Source organism: Polyodon spathula, chromosome 12, assembly GCF_017654505.1.
Source record: "Polyodon spathula isolate WHYD16114869_AA chromosome 12, ASM1765450v1, whole genome shotgun sequence".
Taxonomy (NCBI): domain Eukaryota; kingdom Metazoa; phylum Chordata; class Actinopteri; order Acipenseriformes; family Polyodontidae; genus Polyodon; species Polyodon spathula.
The window spans coordinates 13,893,203-13,914,616 of record NC_054545.1 but is presented as its reverse complement, the minus strand read 5'-3'; the positions used below and the strand labels follow the sequence as shown (position 1 = coordinate 13,914,616).

Sequence of the window (21,414 nt, the reverse complement as noted above, 5' to 3'; positions counted from 1 at the left end):
ATGTGTTGATAAATAAATAATTTTATTTGAGGGGAAAAAAAAAAAAGCTTTGCTTGGTGGAGATCGAACCTACAACTCCTGCGTTGCAGCACAATTTCCTTACCCTCTGTACCATAGCGCTTCAGTAGGAAAACTTGAAACATTTGTTTTAATTCCTGTTTGCGGCCAGCTTATTAAAAAACATTTTGAAAGAGACACCACAGCTGAAGCATCAGTGAGAGGAGAAAGAGACATCAACCATACACAACCTGCGTTTCCCAACACACCCCGTTCACACAAGTGGTTCACAATGAATTCTTACAGTTTGCAGTGATATTCCAACAGCTTTAAACACTTGCACGTCATTACAAATGTTCATAAGGAGAATATCTTTTGGGGACCAATTGTCACAGGGGCGAATTGTCGCGGGGACCAATTGTTGGCGGGACTAATTTAAGTGTGGTTTTAATGCACCTAAGAGTTGCTCAATGGTAATTTAAGAAACCCAATAGCGGTTTGCAGTCAAACTGATTCAAAGGAGTTAAGTTGCAGTCTATGTAGACAGCTTAGATGCCTACCATAATTTACTGCACTTTTGCTGGGAGAAAGTGTTTTTCATATGGGACTGAAAACAAAATAAGCATTTTAAGCAACAGTAAAATCAAAAGATGCTCCAGTGGGAGGGAAAACAGGTTAATTGGTTTAAACAAAGGAGTGTCTAACTGTGGTAAGAATGTGGATTTGTTGTCTTTCAGGTAAGAAACGTCCCCCATATGATTGGTTTAGCCCAGGCTGAGGCAGCCCCACCTGGGTTGACTACCCACAACAACTGCAACATGCAACATCCATAACCACTTAGCTGCTTGTGGGCTATAAACTCTGTTCCACTAGCATGTGCTAATAGGTAAATCATCAAACTACAGGTTTGACAGAAGTATAAAAATAAGCAAACAGTCCTGGCCTTGGTGGAAAGAGAGCTAACACTTTCAGCAAGGCTCTATAATTGTATTTATTGATTTAACAATTAGAATTAGTGAAGGAATAAATCACAACTGTCACAATGTTTACAGTGTTGCTGTAGTGACCAGCAGAGCTATACCTTTTTTTCTTGTTGGGATACAAGCTAATACTTGTTTGTTAGAGCACATGAGTCTGTTGCTTGTTTTATTTTTTAATTTTTAATCCCTTTATTTTTTAAACTTTAATCCCATTCGTGGGACATTATAGCACAAGGGCATGTGGTTTGTTTAGCTTTCAGACATTTATGTTTTCTTTTGTGTTCCAAATGAAATTATTTCAGTTTCAATTAATCTTAGTTACAGCTTACACAAAGATGTTTTCATTGCATAGAGAGATCTGGAACGTTTTTGTCCTCTGCACTCACTCAGTACTGGCTTTTCTGCATGTCTTCAAATGAAATATATGTGTTTACATAATGTATGGAAGCATGCCACATCTGGAATCGTTTAGATAAACTTGAAGTATTTGACCTGGATAACTGTTTTCTTTTCACTCCTAATGCAAACTTTTTTCTTTTCTTTGGCTGCTATTTTAGGTTTCATTAATAAATAAAGAGGATCACTATGTTTTACAGTGGCTCCCATGATGAAATATAAAGTGTAAAAGTACAAGGAAATTCCATAATTGTGGACCATTGTGGATGTAACACATACCTTTCTAGTATTTTAAAATTTTCCACTTCGAGTATTTTGAAGTGCTAGTCTTTTGAATGTTGAATATAGACTTCCTAGGCGGATGCAGCATAAACAATATTGCCATGGCACATGAAATAGCAGGATGCGCAGTCATACTAAAATATGCATTTTAAATGTTGTTGGATGTCTCAGCTTGAATAAGTTTAAGCAGAGCAGAGTTCATTATTTAAAAAAAAAAAAAAAAAAACATTTTCACACATAATTTCATTTAATTGCAAAAATAATTATTTTAATTGGTCTCTATAATTCTCCCTTTTGGTATACTTTTAGGTACTGTAAATGACAATTAACCTTGTTAAATATGGCTTTGAATAACTTAACACTGCACAGAAATATAGTCAGAACTAGAGTTCTGTTTTATTTTTATTGAGAGTGGGGGTGGGGTACAGAAGTCAGTCAGTCAGGAAGGCGCAAACAGAACCCCAGATGTAGAAGTTATGTGTTGGTCTATGCTGGAAACAAAATGTATTAGACAAGGAGAGTGGGTAGTTGGAGGATTGAGTGTCTGTTGTTATACAGGATTTAAACCAAAGATAAACTTTTAATGCCAACTCCAACTTATCAGCAATATAGTTTTATAATATTTTAACCCTGAATGTGTTTTAGGTCATTTATGAAATGTATCCTGAAATTGAAAGTTGAACGAGGAGTGTGATTTTCCCATAGTTAGCATTATTATGACCAAATGGGCATGGTGTACTGTTTGTTTAGTTTATTTAAAACTGCAGAATACATTTCAATTGTCACTTCTATCTAGCTTTGACTCAGTATTCACATTATGTTATTGACTTTGGAACAGATAACAACAGCAAGCAAAAATTGAATATATAGTATTACTGTAAATGTTGAGCCATAATAATTCACTCAAATAAAAGTGTGTTGCTTGGTTAAACTTCCAGCAATAACAGAGGAACAGCTTGTAAATAATTAAGTTAAACACCCATTAAATGTGATTCATCAATATTGCAAGAAGTCCAACCAATCAGGCTTTGTTAAGTACTATGAAGACTGATTAACAGTAAGTAGATCTAGGCAGTCTATGAAATAAAAGTAGACAAACACCTCTTTTTAGTATGATGCACACAAAATACATAGTGGCAGCCAATATTTCAGAGATAAAATTTTGAAACAGAATGATAATAACCTCTGTTTATATGGGAACGACTCCTTTTTATTTTTAGCACTGTATTAAAATCCAGCGGGGCAGTTTGCAAGTTTTGTTGATGCCTTTAGCCAATTGACAGTGCGAGTGGGAGAGGCCTGAAGGTAATTAGTGAGTCTGATGGCTGGAAGGTTGGTTCACATCATTTGTTCACGCTGTGGGGTTAGAGTCACACCGCCAAGGATAAGGTTACTAATAGATGTCTGATGTGTCTGACGCTGCGCCTAGGTTTTATTTTATCTGTAGTACTGCTTTAGGCTGTTCACTTCGCAGAAGACTGTAGTACACCCAGTGGAATAAGTGCGCGCTCTGCGTAAACGTTTTAAGTACAGGTAAGTTTGCATTGTACTGTACTGTGTTCTACATAACTTGTAGGTAAACGAACCTGTTTTGCACTGCAGATGCGAGACTAATTTTAACGTGCTTCAGTGGAGTTTTACGCTGAGTAGCGCTAGTGGACTGCCAGATAAAGTAATGCTGCTGTTAAGGAAGTTACATTTTACACTGTGTAGAACTTCGCTGATACGCGTTGCTAAATTACACCAGCAAGTGCAACGCGTTTACATTAATTTCTGAACAAAAGCCCGGCTGTAATTCAAGGTTAATTGGAAAACTAACTGCTTATAGTAAAGGTATATCAATCGAGCTTTTTTCGTCCATCTTATTTCTTTTAAACCGTTTAACCCAGGAAGCAATGTGTGCTTTTTTATAGTAGCAAATAAGGAGTTTTTCGTTTGTAAGAGATTACCGGGTTTTACAATGACGAGCCAGTAAACAAATCATAAAAACGCTTTTTATGTCAATAAATGTCACGCTGCAACTGGCAGTCAGTCGACCAGGACAGGAATCAACATTTCGAACGCAGAGAAGTGATGCAGAAAAAAGACAACCCGGGGATGAACTAGGCACGAAAGAGTTCTATACGTTTGAAATAAAATATATCTCACCATTGCACGTTCAAAATAATTGAGTTCCATGGACTTTTCTTGATGGCGGTTACTTCCTTGATGTTAACAACAGCGGTACAGTTTCAGGAAAGTTACAGCCTTGAAAACGTCTGTGGATATTATTAGCTTCATAATAACAACATGAATTCGAGAATTTTGCATTGAAAATATAGGAGGGTGCCGATTTTGTAAAGTAATGGAACATTACCCCGTAGGCCTACCACTTATATCAAATAGCACCTTTTAAAGGTTATTTTAAGAGTTACTAATCCTGAGCACATCCAGGTAGTTATCTTTATGTAACCGAGATTGTGAAAAAGAAAACCTATATTGTAAATCTTCCTCTTTATTTTTTGGATAACCACTACCTGGTATGTGCAATCGCATGTAAAATGCAGGTAATCGGCCTGGGTTTCATGAACAATAGGCATTGAAAAGTCCATCACACAGCACCTTAACAACAAAGAAGAGGTAACATCCAAGGTTTAAGAATTCTTATTGAAAGAGGCTTGATCAGGTATCCTGATACTACAGTAAAAGCCGACAGTTAAAAATGGTAAACATTGACTCCTTGAGACAGAATTACAATTTTACAGTGGTCATTTTTATACCCAAATGATTTTGTGTGGTAATCTATCTTTCCAATCAAGTATATCCTAACATGGTTTTTGATCGCCTTGTCATGTGACATTTGGAAAACATACTTTATTCCATCTAATGAATTTGAAATGCAGCTGAAGGCAAAGGGCAACGGGGACCCTCTTCACTATTCATAATAATAATTATTTTATTATTTTTGTTCCTACAAATGTGTTAAATGTTATAGTCCACATCCTTAAATAGTGCCCATGTCGGTGGAAATTGGGCAATTCTGAAAGTTTCTTATGAGGTGTTGGACACAAATTTAAACTGAAATGCAACATTTGATTGATGTTAACAGTGGTCTTCATTCTTCATGGCTGTCAAGAATATACGAAACACTAACAGACTTGAATTGTCAAAGGGTGCCCAGGTGTTGGAGCACAATATTGGTAGTCTAGCCATATAACCAGAATTTAATCACACATGCTGGTCCTGATTAGGCAAACCCTGCTTCGCTTATTTAACAAATTGCCTTAATTACAGAAGCAATAACAAAGGACTTATTTTACAACATGCCAGCTACACCATCAGTCCCAAGTAAAAGTGGAGTTTCTAATTGAAAGCAGTAATTCTATATGAAATATTTTATTATAATCATGTGTCACCGTAGTATTAATTTTGAGAGAGAGAGTTTTAAGAAAAAGTTAAAGTAAAATAAGTCAGTTTGTGTTGTCCTTAACAGATCTTGGTTCTGGTTTCAATAGCTAGGCAACAAAAAAAGAAATTAAATAATTTGTGTTCTAAATCTTGTAGATCACACAGTTCACCAGCCATTTTTAAGCCACTGAATATTTAGGGTGTGCCTCGGGGATGCCATGTTGACAGAAGCAATAAAACTATAAAAAAAGCAGATGCTACCATACAGCTGTCTTTTGATAATGGCTGATCTCTGATAGATGTAACTATAGTGTGTGGTTGTCATATCAAGTGTGTCCATCAGTAGACCATTCCAATGGGCCATAAACAGATGTGCAGAAACTTTCTTGAGGCCAAATTTAGTGTGCAGTTCTGTAGTTGATCTCTCCTGATCTTAAACAGATATCCTATCTGAAGTATTGCATAAATAATGATCCATGCAATGTTCTGATAGTTATTGGTCTAGATCAGGGGTGGCCAACACCGTCCTGGAACACCTCAGGGTGTCCTGGTTTTTGTTTTACCCCAGCCTTTTAATGATTTAATTGACTTAGAGTGGGCTTAATTGGTCAGAATTACTGTTTGTTCCTGGTATTTAGTGATTGATGATTTAGAGCTACCTACAAAACCTGCAGGATTGATGCTTTCCAGGAACATGGGTTGGCCACTCCTAGTCTAGATGATCTCAGCTATGTCCAACCTCAAAAATGTTTTTGGTTGAAGTGTAAAATACGGGGTAGGTGTCATTTTAAGACAGCGGTAATCACTGAGACGAGTGTTATTATAAATTTCAAAACTAGTGGTCTTAATTGAATTCATCAATGCAAGTCGTCTTGAGTTATCTTGCTGGTAAATGGCTTAACCAGTTGTCTTAGAACAACAGTTTTAACATGTGAAAGTAAAAACCCCTCTGAGCATTATTTAGGGTATGCAGAGATGTAAAAGAGATGCCTAATGCATAGCAGTTTTACCCATTCCATATTTTACTATGAGCTTGATTAGCCCCAGTGTATAGGGAACAAGCCCAGGTGTGTCTTATTAAAGTCAAAACCAGGTTGGGATCATACTGCTATGCAATGAGTGTCTTTTCTATCTCTGGTACATGGTAGCTCTTATCACAATAGAGGGGCCTGTCACAAATTTCAAACTAGTTCTTCGCAATTTTAGAAAGTGGAGCTTTGTACATTCACTGATGGCTTTAATTGTTAGAAAACTGGTCTTCTGAGGAATCCGTCCTAGAGCTTTATTCGAACAGTTATGTTTTTTTTATAATTAAACTTTAGGGTGAACAGTAGCCCTGCGATACTGGACTGTGTTTACTTGTGTGCTCTAAAACTCATTGGAATATTTTAAGAAGCTTACAAACCAGACATCAGTTTAATACACTTTAGCAAATCAAGCTAAATTCTACCCTTTTATTTATTTATTTTTTAAAGCATGTCCCATTAATACTGCTATTTTTTAAATCTGCAATTGAGGCTAAAAGATGTTGTGACAATGACTTGTTCTTTATTAGGAGGGATGGTGGGTTTTATTTACGGAGGTCTAATTGTGACTGGAGTGTTATAATACTAGGCTTTTCACACTGGAGGTTTGAGGTTTACAGCACAGCAGGCTCTTCCTGTCAGGTTACTTTTCCCTTGTCTTTCTGAGGACCTGTAATTATGGCTGGAGTTGTTCTGTTCTACAGAGGCCCAGGCACCCTGCAGTTAATAGCCCCCCTCCCCCCTTCTTTAAATATTGCTGTGGAATTTGTATCAGGGTTTTTGCATGATTTGGTGAGGGAGTCATGGTGTTGGATTGGGGGTGGTACTCCAATGATGGGTGTTTCTGACGCAGGATGGTGAACTTATTTTAATGGGTGGAGGTGAGAAATCCTGTCCTTTTTTATGTTGGATAAAGACAGTTAGCAGCTATGTGCATTTTTTTTTTTTTTACCTCTTGCTAGGAGCTGTTAGATGAAAAGTTCTCCCTAGAGATGTGAACATTTGAGTTGAACCGTATTTTAAGTGATTTAGTTTCAGCTTACCTCTGGCTAGTGACTTATTAAACTAACAAGCCAGGCCATATTCTTACCAATTGCATTCAATTAGAATTCACAATGCACTTGAACTAAAATGAACTTGCAGAACAATAGCACATCTATGCCTTTTTTAAAAGTAATTTTTACACCACAACTAGTGGTTTAATATAAGTAGGCTGTAGAACCTATTTTAATTTTCCTCTTCAGTTTTATAATATGTGATGACCGGCAGTACGCTATAGAAGAGTCCCAGTGGCTCTGGGCTCAGTCAGTTACATCGGTCTACATGCGCATCCTGGGGTTGGGAATGGAGTGAGATGGTTTTGGGAGGCATTGAATTATGAATAAACTTCCTCTTGTTTGTCAAGTACTGTGGATTATTTCACAATTTAAAATACAGCTGGATTTACATCCCAATCTCAGGATGACACCACCAGCTACACCTCAATTATTGCTTGTGTATGGGCAGATGGAGCAAGTCAAGGCATCATGGAAACCTGTGCTACTTCATACATCTGCACAACAAAATACGTTTCTGTATTTAATGTTTACATCTTTTTACACCACTATACTTGTTATTAATGAATTAATTTATCTAAAATTGGTTGTTATTTGTGTCTTGCAATCCCAACATTTAGCATTACATTTAAATGCAAAACTGAAAAGTTAATGTCTGTTTATGGGCAAGGTGCTTTTTGCTTTTCTTCGTAAATATTTATCATAAGTTTTTATTTCTCCATACCATGAACATCTTCAAAATCAATGGATTGTATTTATGAACTTTTCTTCCTCAAATGGTCAGTTTATGCTTTTGCCATTTTTTTACAATTATTTTTTCCTACCTTCCTGTGCTTTTATCATTATTTCACTGAGTTTTAACTTTTCTTTAACCATGTATATAGCAGTAAAGCTTTACAAGTTTAGCTCTGACTCAGAAGCGACGATACCCAGCCATGTTCAGAGGCATCTGAGCATCGACCTCCAGCTAACTTTTATAGAAGCATAAACTTCTAAGACAGTTTTACTGGGGACCCCTACTCTGTTACCGTAGTAATTGAAAAGACCAACAAGAAAGCGCTGCCTTATATTAGACTCCCTAAATCAATGCTTAGCAATATATAGAGTAAGGTTCAAATGCTAGGAAAGATTGATTTCTTCAAAGTAAATGCTGTAGATGGGGATCCAGGCTATTGAGGGTCCATGTTTGATTGCTGCTGAATTGTCTCCTAGGTTCTAAATGTTTTGGTAGTGGTATTTCATAATTAACCAGGCAATTGTGTTTTAGGGTTTTTAAAAGCAGAAAGACTGTTACCTCTAAATGGCTAGGGTGATGAGAAACAGATTGCTTGTTTTGTTGTCTTAACACTTGGGCCTTTTCTTTTAAGAATAGTGGGAATCAAAATATAGTTCATGTAAAGATATGTGTCCACCACACAGTGGCTCTATAGCCTGCTCAGATGTTTATAAAGTGTATTTGTACAGTTTAAATATTACCCTAAATGACAGAAGTTACTACGTTCATATTCCAGTGGCAAGAGGGCGCTTTTAAAGTTAGATTAGACTAAAAAAAAAAAAAAAAATTGCCCAGCATTTGCTGCTTCATGCTATAGAACATTGGTGATCCCTTAATGAGTATAATTTTCCAGGCAATGCCCTAAAAGAGCATTAAGTTGGTATTTTTTCTTATTAATGTGAGGCATTTGTTTTGGTGGCTGCTTTACAACAGAAATAGGGTTAATCTCTTCTAAGCTGCACACTGGTCTGGGAGACGGGGGTTTACACTCTCTATCGGTGTAAAAACATCTGAGTGTTTTTACACTGATATGGTATATTATCTCTCAACTAAAGAATGGCAGTGACAGTGAGTGCATTTTTGATGGGATTTGTTGAAAACAAAAGCTTCCAATCCAGTCTAGTCAGAACTTGCAGAGGTTTTGTAGAATTTATTTAATTTTGTTTAATAACTCCCTATATATTTTCACACTTTGAAATAGCTGTGTGTTGACTGCAAAACAGGAATCTCTTCCTCTAGTGGGATGTGACGTTAAGTCTGGGTTAAAGCTGCCTAACCCTGCTCTGCAGTGAATGGCTCAGCAGTGTTTCGCATGCTGAGTCGCAACGGGCTAATGCAGCCAGCAGTGCTCATCTCTTCTCTCTGTGGCAGAGACCAAATTGCTTGTCTCTGTGGTGATTTTTCTTTTTCCTTAGCAGGTTAGGTATATAAGGTTTGGGAGGCAGCAAGGTTGAATGGTTAGCTGTGGGGCAAGAGGTATTTGGTTCAAATCCTAGCTTGGCTTTTTATGTAGAATATTGTGTGTAATAAATCCTGCACATTCATGTATTTCTAATTGGGGAATTATTTATGTTTTTTTTTTATATATAATATAATTTAATTGACTTCCCCAGCCTTCATTTTTACTGTGTTTTACTTATTTTTGTGTTGTTGGGTATGATTCCACTTAGAAAATGCACAAAAGAAATGGAACATTCCAGTCTAATGGATTTAATCAAATATTTTAAACAGATATCAAACAAAATCACAGAAAATGTGAACAAAAATACAAATCAACGAATCATAAGATTTCCATATGAAGCGTGACACACTTTCAATATGACCTCCCTGAGCATTAACACAATCCTGGTAGCGTTGACGCATAGACCTGATCAGCCTCTGGATAGACTGCTGTGGGATGTTCCGCCTCTCTTCCTGTGCAGCTGCAGCCAGCTGTTGAAGGTTGGCTGGTCGCGGTTGTCTCCTGTGGGTGGCACTGGCGATTTGCTCCCACAGATGTTCTGTTGGACTCGGGGCAGGAGAAAAAGCTGGCCACGGCAAGACCTCGACCGTTGTTTTCTTGAAGTCGTTTAATTGTAGTCCTGCTAAAAAATCAACACTTCCAGATTGGCTTGCAAGAACTGTTGCCTCAAGGACTTTGTCAATGTTACACTGAGCAGTAAGGCTGCCTTCAATCTATACCAAAGGCGTTTTTGTGTTGAGATTCTTTCCCGCATCATCACAGTTCCACCACCCCACCAGTTGGCTTGAACAACGCAACAGTCAGCATAACACTCAACGCAACATCTCCACACACATTGTTTTCCGTCAGATCTGTCAAGGGCAAAACTGCATTCATTGGTGAATAAAACACTCCACCATTCTCTTTGCCGCCACCTCAGATGTTCTCTGGTCCACAGAAGATGGCGATTTTGTCTCTCAGGTGTCAACATATTACCCCTGAATGGTCTTCGAGCATGCAAATAATTTTCATGCAGATGGTGAGCTACAGTCATCCTGCTAATGTGTGGATTATTTCTTCCTGGGATTTCTCGTGCTATAGCCATTGCAGTCTGAAAACGATTACGTGGATCAATTGGATGTGACTGTCCTGGGTTGGTGTGGTGACCCTCTGCCTTCCAGGACGTGGCCTGTCCCTCACGGCCGGTTTCCTGGTTTCTCTGGACTAGTTTGCTGATTGTTGAAGCAGAACATTTCGTTCTCCGGGCAACTTCTTTCACAGACAGACCATCTTCAATCATGCCGATAGCAACCGGGTGATCTTCAGTGCTCAAATGGGACATGGTCTTTTTGGGTATTTATACCGATTCTTAATCCACTAATTTTGGCAATTTTAACTTAACTCAAATACCAAACACTGAGCACCTGGCATTTTTATGAAATTACATGAGTTGAGCTCAGTATTCTGTTATCCCAAGGAACAATACTACTCGAACAATCAACAAAGATATCTGCTCACTATTTAAAATGTAAATAACATTATGGATGTGCGTTTTCATTGAGCATCAGTATAATTAAAATCAACTGCCTTACATTTTAAACTTGAACAAAGCCACAAACTCTTAATCCAAGTACAGCTATGGCAGCGTTTTACAGTAACTGTCTAGTTGGCTGGTTTCAGTAAGCTTATAGGACTCTTGTGTATCAAGAACTGAGGGTCTGACTAGAGCGGGATTCAATTTCTGGCTCGTATGCCCATCATTTTAAGACTTGGATAAAAACTGACTGCTGGCAGGAATTGTTCAATGTTCAAGGGCCTAAATATGAACTGGAATGGTGATTGCTGTTACCCTTTAGTGTCTGCTAGCCACATTTCGCTCTGGTTTATTACAGTCCCTCTGAAGAGCATCATAAACATTTATGTATTGGGGTCCTATTGTGCGCCTCTGAATGCTGCCAGGCTTGACTTTTTATGCTGCTTAAGAGACTTCAATGAATTTGTGTTGCATGCTGAGGCTGTAGTGTACCAGCAGGGCTGCTCGCTCAGGATACAGCCTCTCTCCTGAGCATTAGAGACAGGCAGGCGAGATTGCATTTGAAGTGTGGCTAATTATAAGTCAGAGGAGATGTGTAGTTATCAGGTGCACCTCAAGCCTCTGCCTTTCATAACAGATTATTATTTTCATGCTGGGCTTTTTATCATATGTAATTAGTTTATAATTTATAAATAAGTGATGATTTGGTGGATATGTCCAGTTTATCTGCCCCCCCCCCCCCCCCCCCCCCACCTGATTTTAAGAAAGTCTGTTCAATGAGGTTTCAATGAGTTATAATGAGGATGAATCCAAGCATCCCTTCTCCACATCATCTCTCTCTGCCTTAGGAATTCTATTGTATAGATAGCGAACTGGGCCATGGTGTAGAACTTGGCAATGGGAGTTAGTTCACAGCTAGTACAGTAGTCTCCATGCACAGGAACACCTGCTAAAGAGAACACTTTGCCTAACACCCTTGTGGTGGAACAGATTTTTTTTCATTGTAAATGCACCTCCTAAAGGTACAGGAACTTCACTTAAGAGAACACTTTTTGGCAGCGCTAGCTATTCATTCACAACTATAACAGTACTGTTTTGTAACCGTATAACTTCTCATCATCAAACTTAAATTCAAATAGTTAATTCAATTTATTCAAATGTGACTTGTCCTAGCAAGTGTCTTGAGGCATACTGAATGGCTACCATATCATTGCCTCATTTTGTATTCTGATTTCCCGAAGTGCACATCGCTACAAAATGCCAAGTAAACAAACCGTGAAACACAGCGCTGTTTCTCTTGCTACAGAAAATTGGAAATTGTTCAAGCTCCAGAAAAAAAACTTGAACCAGTCACAAGTCGCTGAGCAATTTGGTGTTTTCCATTCTGGTAATTTGGTTCACTATTTGGTTAAATAATTTTGTACATGTCTTGAATGTTGCTTCTGTACAGGTATACATAATTAATTTAGAGCTGCTGCATTTTAACATGTGTAGGATGCTGTGTTAATTTAGTGATGATCTGTTTTGCTCGGTTAATTTATGTTGTTGAACTAAACATGAAAATAATCTGCTTTTTTAGTTTTAGAGATTTACTAAGTCCCCATTTTTCTTTGGTATTGCTAAGTTGAACTTGTTTTGCGAGTTATTTACTTTAACTGTGACTGAAGTAATAATAATCATAATGTGTTATGTAGTTTTGTGAGATTGGATAGCGTTGGTATATCTCAATAAAACAAGCATTACTGTTCAGGATCAAGAGCATGGTACCTAGCAGCTGAGCTCAAATCTGTGGTCTGCTTTACTCCTGAGCATTCTTAATTTTCTGTAAGCAGTCTTTAAAAAGTCTTACCCAGCACCCTTCTCCAAGTTTTATTGTCGTTTCTAATTGAAATTACTCAATTCAACAAGACACACTAAAATATAGTGTGTACTTTATTATTATTTAATAAATGGTTCACTCAATTTTAACATCTTGTTCTTTTGTCTCTTGCTTTCAGGATCCAGGCTTTGCTGCTCTGCTTTTTGACAAGCTCCAAGTGCCTGAGTACCCACAGAAAGGTCGGCATGAGGGTGACAACCGCTGTGAAGTCTGTGCCACCCACCTCAATCGGCTGAAACAGGAAGCCCTCCAGATGGTCCAGGCCCTTGCGCAGACGGGCAGCAAAGAGACACATGACTTTGCCCCCAGCACGTTATCTGGCATCCCTCAAAGAACTGGGCTTCACAACATGGTCACCCTCTCCTCTTCCAAGGACTGGGCCCTGCAAGCCAGCAGGCAGATCAGCAAGCCAACCAACACCCTTTCTGGGGCAGAGAGACGGAAGGGTCTCGGTTGGCCGCAGGGTGTGAGCAACATACCCAAGTCCAGTGTCCAGGTGACCGTGGGACCGGGAGCCTTGAGCAGCACTTTGAGCTCTGTCACCATCCAAGCACAGCAATACCTGGAAGGTATGTGGAGCATCTCCAGGGTCAACAACTTCCTTCCTCAGGCCTATCTGGTAAGTTCTGATAAAATACCTGTGGTTGGTGTTCTTACTGCCTTTGACAGGCACATTCCTTCAGAAGGCAAGCACCTTCTAGGCTTTGGTAACAAAAAGTTACAATCTGTGTGTGTGTGTGTGTATATATGTATGTATGTATGTATGTATGTGCAGTACCTTTGGCGTTACCAGATTATAGGCTGTAGGCCCCCTCCTTCTCTTATTTGTTTTTTAGGCGCTGCGAAAGTTTTTTTCATTTATTGTTTTTCTGTTATGTGAGCTTAACCAAGTATTTGGTGTGTGTGTGTGTGTGTGTTTTTTTTTGTTCTTTTTTTAATATAAATGTATTACAGGCTTGATGATATGTGTCTATCAGGTGCCAGCAGTCAGGCTTCTATTAAATGTGCTCTGAACAGATGAGAAATATTACAGGAGATATCCAAGTGGTAATATGTCCCAGCTGAGTCTCTAAGTCCAGAAGTGATTACTTGGTGGATGAGAGCCAGGCAACCTTGGAGGAAAATCAGTTATCTACAGTAGTTAATACCAGAGTTTACATTGACTGATTGACGGCACCTGGTCAATCTAATAACATTCTAAAAGTTAGTTATAATAACCTGATAGAGACATGAGGAATACCAAATTTTATTTTGACTATGAAGTTTCCTTGTTTTAAAATTATTTTTTTTCGGGTTGATTATGATGTATCTGTGTCAGTGTTCTGACGTGATTTCTCTTCCCTTGTCTGGTTCAAGGCTAGGCACATCACAAATGACAGGCTTAGTGATGCATCATCATCAACCCTCACATGTGTAACCAGTAAATAAATAAATAGTGTCACACAGATGACACAAGAAAAATGACACAGAATATTAAACAACCACTCGCAACTTATGTACAATTTGTCAAACTGAGTTGATTATGTATTCAGCGTAAATTTGATTGACAAAATATGCAAGTGTAGTAACTGCTAAGAATCATGAGATGCTGTGCTGACATCTACGTTGCAGTGGACCGTTAAAGATGGTAACTTGGAGCTCTGACCAGTTTTGTAGGCAATATGGGCACACAACATGACATCACTTGTCTGTCTGTTTGTAATCTGTGGGTGACATGTTTTTAACAAAAGATACAGCTTGTGTTCCAGCAGCCCATCCCATCTGGTGCTATGAGGATACGCACCGTAGGAAGAGGTACCCTGGGTGTTAAGGTGCCTGTACAAATGCCATTGGGCTGCTAAACATACAGTGGTAGTGCTTTTCCTGTACCTGCTTGGAATATTACAAATATGTAGAATGCAGGTCAATTTCAAGAGAAAGTTTCTGGCTCTGAGGCAGTTATTTCACATGCCCTAAATAAAATGGGAAGTTATATTATTTGGAAGTTCTGCTCACTCCTGCTTCCTGTGTGAGGCTAGGAATTCTCATTTAGTTCCCTGCTAGTTTTGGGAGAACGCTATTGTCCCACTGTGTGTAGCATTTGATATTACATGCATGCTGCTTCCATTCGCTTCCAACATTTTCCAAGTCTTATAAGCAGATTTAATAGTTTGCTTAAGGTCCCCATTGTTTTCAAGCATAATTTCAATTCAGGTTACGGCCGCTAAATTATTTTGAATCATTTGTGTGACTTGCCTGCGGACAGTTCATAAACAATAAGTATGTTCTGTGGTGCTGTCTCTTTTAAATGCACTACATTGAGTTTTCCTTTCCGTTCCGTTGCCATATCGATTTTTGTATCAGAACTGTAGCCTTAATGGACATATAATGATGGGTGCTGGCAAACAAATTGATGGTGAGATTATTGGATATGTAAATGGTAGCATGAGTCAAAGCTGAGATCATTTTCCAGAGTGAATAGTAATCATTGATTTAGTAGCAAGATCAGTAATACTGGTAATGGATTGAGGGGGGATTTAGTGAGCTGCATAAGCTACTGTTATGATTTAATTGTATATCTGCCCTGGATACAGTTGTTGAAATGGATAGCGAGTCCTGTTTTTATAAATATTTACCATGCTTGTTCTCTGGGATTAGGAGAAATAGATGAGGTTGGGGTATTTGTGAGCAGGCTTTTGTTTTCTGTTAAGCTGCAAGAGATAATTTGGGATGACTCATGCATTATGCATTTGCTGCATATGAAACAATGATTAGGTACAGGCATTCTGGTTGCTGCCCCAATCGCAGCTTAAGGACCATGACAAAGCCATTAAATGTGATCTACTACTATCTGGCCAGGCTTTAAAGGCATGTTTCTTTGTAAGGGGAACATCTGATCAACCCTAAAAGTGCCTTGGCGCTTGCTTGCTAAATTCTACATCGTGAACAGATTGTGTGCCTGTCATCGTCTCTCAAACTGACTGCTTGTTGGTGCAGCAGTTTCCGTAACATGTGAACATACCTCCCTGCCATTTGTACTCCACAAACATGATATTTCTCTATGACTGCATTCGAAGGTTTCGTGTTAATCTCAATAGTGTCTCTAGGAATGCACCCCTTTAGCATCATTGTGTACAGTGGCAGGAGAGAAAGACTGGTGTCTGCAGCAGTTTTGAAAGACTGGAGCTGACGGAAGGGATGTGATCTGAAACAGAGTCTCATTAGCAGAGACTGCACCATGAATGGACGCTGCAGCCTGGTGCAGCTAACAATGTCGGCCTAATTAATAGATGAGGGGAACTGCTCTCTTTCTCTTTTCCTCTCGCTTCAATAAAGGATCTGCTGTGTTTGTGTCCATCTTGAAATAAGGAGAGAGAGAGAGCGACAGAAAGCTGCATGAGAAATTAACTCTTTGCTCCCCAGAGGAAGACTCCTGACAGCTAACGGCTGCGTTCTGTTTTCATCCCTTTTGTTTCTTGTTAACCTCTACCCTCACAAAATAGGTCTACAGTGCCGTCTCAACTCTGTCTAACTTGATTTCACTGATAACTACGGACCTCTATTTAGATGACTGAAGGAGAATATAATGTGCTTCCTAATTATAACTATAATCAAGCGCCATAGTTACGAGACCGTGCTGTTTGTGTTCCGCCTTATAAGAATGATATTGCTAGTGGACTGGTATTGTGGGTAAAATGGGAGCCTCATCCGTCTTATAACTGATTCCACGGTACAAAGTGCCGCCTTATTAAGGGGGAGCTCTGTATCTCCGTATTTGTACAACACCAAATACCTACCTTAGTTCTGAGGTCTTGAGTAAATAGAAATACTGTATTGATTGAACAAAAACCAGCCACAACTCAGAACTTCATGCACAACCTGACAAATAGTCTTCTTTCTAAAATTAGTCGTTTGATGCAGTGAAAGCTGTATTCTTTAATGGTTTTTAATTAAATGTTTTCTCCCACAAGCTTCACGATGCGATAGAAGATGACTTGCCATTCTTCACTGATTTCATTGATGAAACTCTTCACACACTTTGGTTGACAGTTTCTACTGAAACCCCATGACCCATGTGCAGCACAACTTTTTATATACCTATGTGTGTGTATATATGTATATGTGTATGTATTGATGTGTGTGTATATCTAAATAATTTTACAGCAAGCAATTTGCAATTTCTGTGCTAATTTTAACAAAATGTTATCCCTGTGTGACTAATCCTGCTCGGCTGAACAGACCAGATTTTGTTATCGGAGATTCTGTTTTCTAGAGGAGGGAATAATCTGTTCTAGAAACAACAACAAAAAAACTGCCTCATTTGTAATGTTAATCAGTTAACAAATGAGGAAAAAAATATGGCTTATCTTTCAGGGTCTTAAAATGCCACTTTTTAATATTCGGTTGGTTAAGAGAGGATATGTGTTTGCTTTAGTTATTATATTCTTTCTGTAATCAATTTGCCTTGCTTGACTTGAAGATTATGTTAATAAGACAGTTATTTTGCAGGGAATAATAAAATGGGCTATCACTCAGTGCCTGAGTACATATTGCTCCCTGCGACACCTGGAAAAGAAAAAAAAAAAAGATTCTTTATATTCCTCTCCAGGATACTCCCATCCATTGTAATGCCTATTTATTTCTTATCTTTTATTGTGGCAATATATTTACAGAAGGATATTTTGTGTAATTCATTATAGTAAAGAAATGAAGTAGACCCTTGTGCAGCTTTCTTGCAATTGCTTTTATTAATGATCTACAAATTACACATTTGTCTTATGTTTTTTTATGCAGCAGTCTCATCTAATAAAAAAAAAGAAACAAAGAAATTGCATTGAATTGATCATAAAATTAGATGCAGAAACATCTCCCACCTATTAGTTGGCTTAGCAGCAGGTGCTGTCTTTTCCTGCTATTGTCATCTTTTTTTGCTGTAAACGTTGATGATATAAATGGCTGTAATCCAGTTAGCCGCAGTGCACAAACACAGTAAATTTGTTGACTAATTAACTTACCCGCTTGTACTGTAGTTTCCATTCTGATTATCTGGTAATCTCTCTGCTAACTATGTAAACACTAACACAATGAAAAGATGGAACCTGCCTTTGCAAAAACAAGCTTTTTTGTCCAGCGTTGTTTTTTAAACCTGTTCTGCATTAAATAGCTAACTAAGTAACGGATATCTAGCTACTGTTTGTAATCTTAGCTTCCAGCTGTTTGTAAAATGTATAATGCTTTTTTAAATAGTTGAGCTCAACTTATTTGTTTAGTGTTAAGCAGTATATACATGTGTTATACATATTCCTTTTAGCTGAAAAGATGGGGGTCTAACTTTTGAGAACTGGATATATTAAATAGTAAAAACTAATTAATTTGACCCAAGTTGGTACCATAGTGTGTCTCTCAATCTGTATGTCAGTTTGATAATATAGTAATAATGCAGTGGTTAAAGAAACGGGCTTGTAACAAGGAGGTCCCTGGTTCAAATCCCAGCTCATTCACTCACTCATTGTGCGACCCTGAGCAAGTCACTTAACCTCCTTGTGCTCCGTCTTTTGGGTGAGACGTTGTTAAGGTTTAATATACCTTTAACTATTCACTAGTCACTCTTCTGTGTCTGTAGTATCCTTGTAAGCACTACCCCCAGACACTGGAAAGGAACTGTGCTGTACCTTCCACACAGGTAGCAGGATTACAAGTGAGGGGACGGCAGCAAAATCCTTTGTGACAGGCAGGAACACTGGGAGATAAGCAGCTGTGTCAGTCGTGGAATATGAAGAGCAACAATGAGAGCACTCGGCTTATCTCTCACCATTTCTTCATGCTTGTCAGCCTGTTTGTGTGAATTATCCCAACCAAAGCACTTGCTCTGCTTGTCTACTGCGGTCATGGTTGTAAACCTCTCCAATGCAGAGCACTATACTTGTCCTTTTTTATTACTATTAGCTGTCAAAACTGTGATGTTGGCTACCGGGGCTAGACTGCAGGAATCAAATTCTGTCAGGCAGGTTGACTCCTTCAAACCAGAGTCAAGAGAGAGAGTCTGGGATCTGTGTGTTGAACTGGGAATACAGCTGCAAACTAAACAAAGATACATATTTTATTCCAATAAGTACTTAAAACCTGTATCTGTCAACTGTTAGTAAGGCTGTACATCTTTAAAACATTTTTGTTCTACATTGATTTTTACTTTATTTTTTTTCAATAAGTATACAAGTATTGCCAATGGCAATATCTGCAAACTACAAGTAGGGCATCTTTTAGCACTATCAATCCACAAATATGTCCCTAACATATCAATATTAAAACTGACAGAGTTAAATGAGTGGTAACAGTAGGCAGCTGATAGAAGCCAGCTAATGAGATAACTTTGAGCAGGTGGAGATGTTGGCTGTGGATGAGAGGGAAATAAATTGAGGGAATGCCTTTCTAATCCAGCCTCTGTATGCCCTTATTTCTTCAGACACAGGCCACGATGGCTGAGAATGGAAAGGAGGTCCTGGGTACTGAAGCCACTTGCGGCTCTCCCAGCAGCTGTGTGCAGGCACAACGACACAACAACACAACGCCTGGCGTCCAGGGTATGCTGGGCCAGGCAGGGGTCAGTCCAAGCACCTCAGCTGCTGCTTCCTTCTTCATTAGGTAATGTCACATTTTATTTTTCATCATTCTACAGCACATTATATTCATGGTCCTCCTGTAGGCCACTTTTTGATGGGGGTCAGTTCATACACATGAAAGCAAAAGTCATACCTTTGGACTGGTGTTCACAGATTAATCTTCTCTTTACCACGACAAATATGCACAGCATTGATTTTATCATGTTTAATAATACCAGTACTGTACATCTCTGAGCTGTCCAATGCTTAACTATGCTTTCACTAAGCTTTTCCAAGAGGGAAAGCAGGAGGCAAGTGCGGACACACACACACACACACACACACACTGGGATTATGGGAGTTAAGATTAATATTGTCTGATCCCATTGATGGATGTATTGACTGGTCAGATGGAAACAGTGCCACAGCAAGATGTTCATGACTTTCATGGAAGTAATAAATGAATGCATAAGTAATAAATGAATGCCTTGGGGAAACAGTAATGGTGATGTATTAGCCTTTAAAGTTACAAAATACTAAAAGACAGTAACCTTAGTGTAAGAGCAGTGTGAGAGTTGCAGGGCCACGACTGTGCTCAAAGTGAGAAAATTGATGCAGGACACCAGCTTGAGGCATCTGCCAAATGTACTATTGGAACATTTAGAACCATCAAAAAAAGTTCACTTTGCAGTAAAAGGGTGGAGATTCGAGTGGCCTTGATTAAACCCTGGGCCTGCATTAATCTCTCTTCCTGTGAGTGCAGTTAGTCATGATGACACAGCTTGACCTGTACAGCACGAGGGTTCATTTCATCTACTTATGTTTTTTCTGGGCATTCCGCAAAAATAAACTTTCAAAATTGATTGGTGAGAAAGAGGAAATCAAGGAAAAACATGGTTTCATACAGATGAACTATGAATATATGGGTAGTGACTTTGAAAGAGGGGTGATTGTTGGGGCGCGTTTGGCAGGAGCTTCATTGACCAAGACAGCTCAACTTGCTGATGTTTCATGAGCAATGGTGTCTAGGGTGATGTCTGCATGGAACTCAGAAGGAAAGACATCATCAGCAAAGTAGATTGTGATATCCGTGCATTAATATATACAATATATATTTTTTAATTCTATTCTTTTTTGTTGTATGTACTCTCCAATTATGCACATATTGTCCAAACCGTCTTGAAGTGTTGCAAACCAAATCTTGTCAACTTCCATTAACTCATGCCAGGTTAATCCAGATTCTCAAACAGAAATGTTTCTCTTTTTAATTGTTGCCCCTTTTAGACAGTCTACTTGGTTGGTGGGGCCAAAATATTTGGGGAGGCTGGGTCAGTTTTTCTACAGGAGAGGGTGGTTTCAATCCAAGATTGTAGCGCTGCTCAAATCACACTCAATCAAGATGGTCCGTCATCAGGACCTTTCAAGTGAGATCAGTTACAGAAGCAGTAGTAAAGGACATAATTTCTTCTTGTATAGGATCGGATAATGTTGGAAAACATTACATTTGCTGCATGGTCTGAGTGAAGCTGCACAGCTTTTTTAGCTGTCTGCGCTTTACATATATCACATTCACCTGCGACAGTTTGAACCAGCCCTTAGTAAAGAGGGTTGACAGCATGTACATAGTGTCAGACAAAGGTGGGCTCTTTTTATAAGAAAATCCATACAAAACAAATGAGACAAGAACCTCCTGAGATGTAAAACTCTCTTGTTTGGTATTAGTTTTGTAAAACAATTTCTTTTCAAACAATACAAATCAAATGCTTTCACAATTGACCCCCAGGTGCCACTGGCTTCTGAATTTCTTGCTATGTTTATGATTATTTCAGATACTGGCTGTAGAAATAAATGCTAGAGTCTTAAGGGACTTTGGAGAACTGTATTCACTTTGTACAAAATGCAATTTCATCATCAAGCCTTTACAGCTAAGGCTTGCTTGGGAGTCTTAATGACATTTCAGTGAGTTCCCGCAGCAATAAACCAAGCATAGATAACTTTGCAGTTTAATTAGAACTCTGGTCTAATCCTCTGTGCCCATATAAAGTTAAAAGAAGCTAAATGGAAGCAGCTAAAGACTGGCCAGGG

At 38.6% G+C, this 21,414-nt stretch overlaps 1 protein-coding gene across 3 annotated transcripts in view; it reads left to right on the top strand.

Annotated features, from left to right (window-relative positions):
• Nucleotides 1-21,414, top strand: part of LOC121324411 (kinesin-like protein KIF26A) — a 111,156-nt gene that overhangs the window by 47,352 nt on the left and 42,390 nt on the right. For all 3 annotated transcript variants that reach the window (XM_041266249.1, XM_041266248.1, XM_041266250.1), the window contains exons 3-4: nucleotides 12,870-13,370; nucleotides 19,194-19,372. In XM_041266249.1, coding sequence (XP_041122183.1) covers nucleotides 12,870-13,370; nucleotides 19,194-19,372 — 680 coding nt within the window. The remainder of the gene's footprint in view (nucleotides 1-12,869; nucleotides 13,371-19,193; nucleotides 19,373-21,414) is intronic.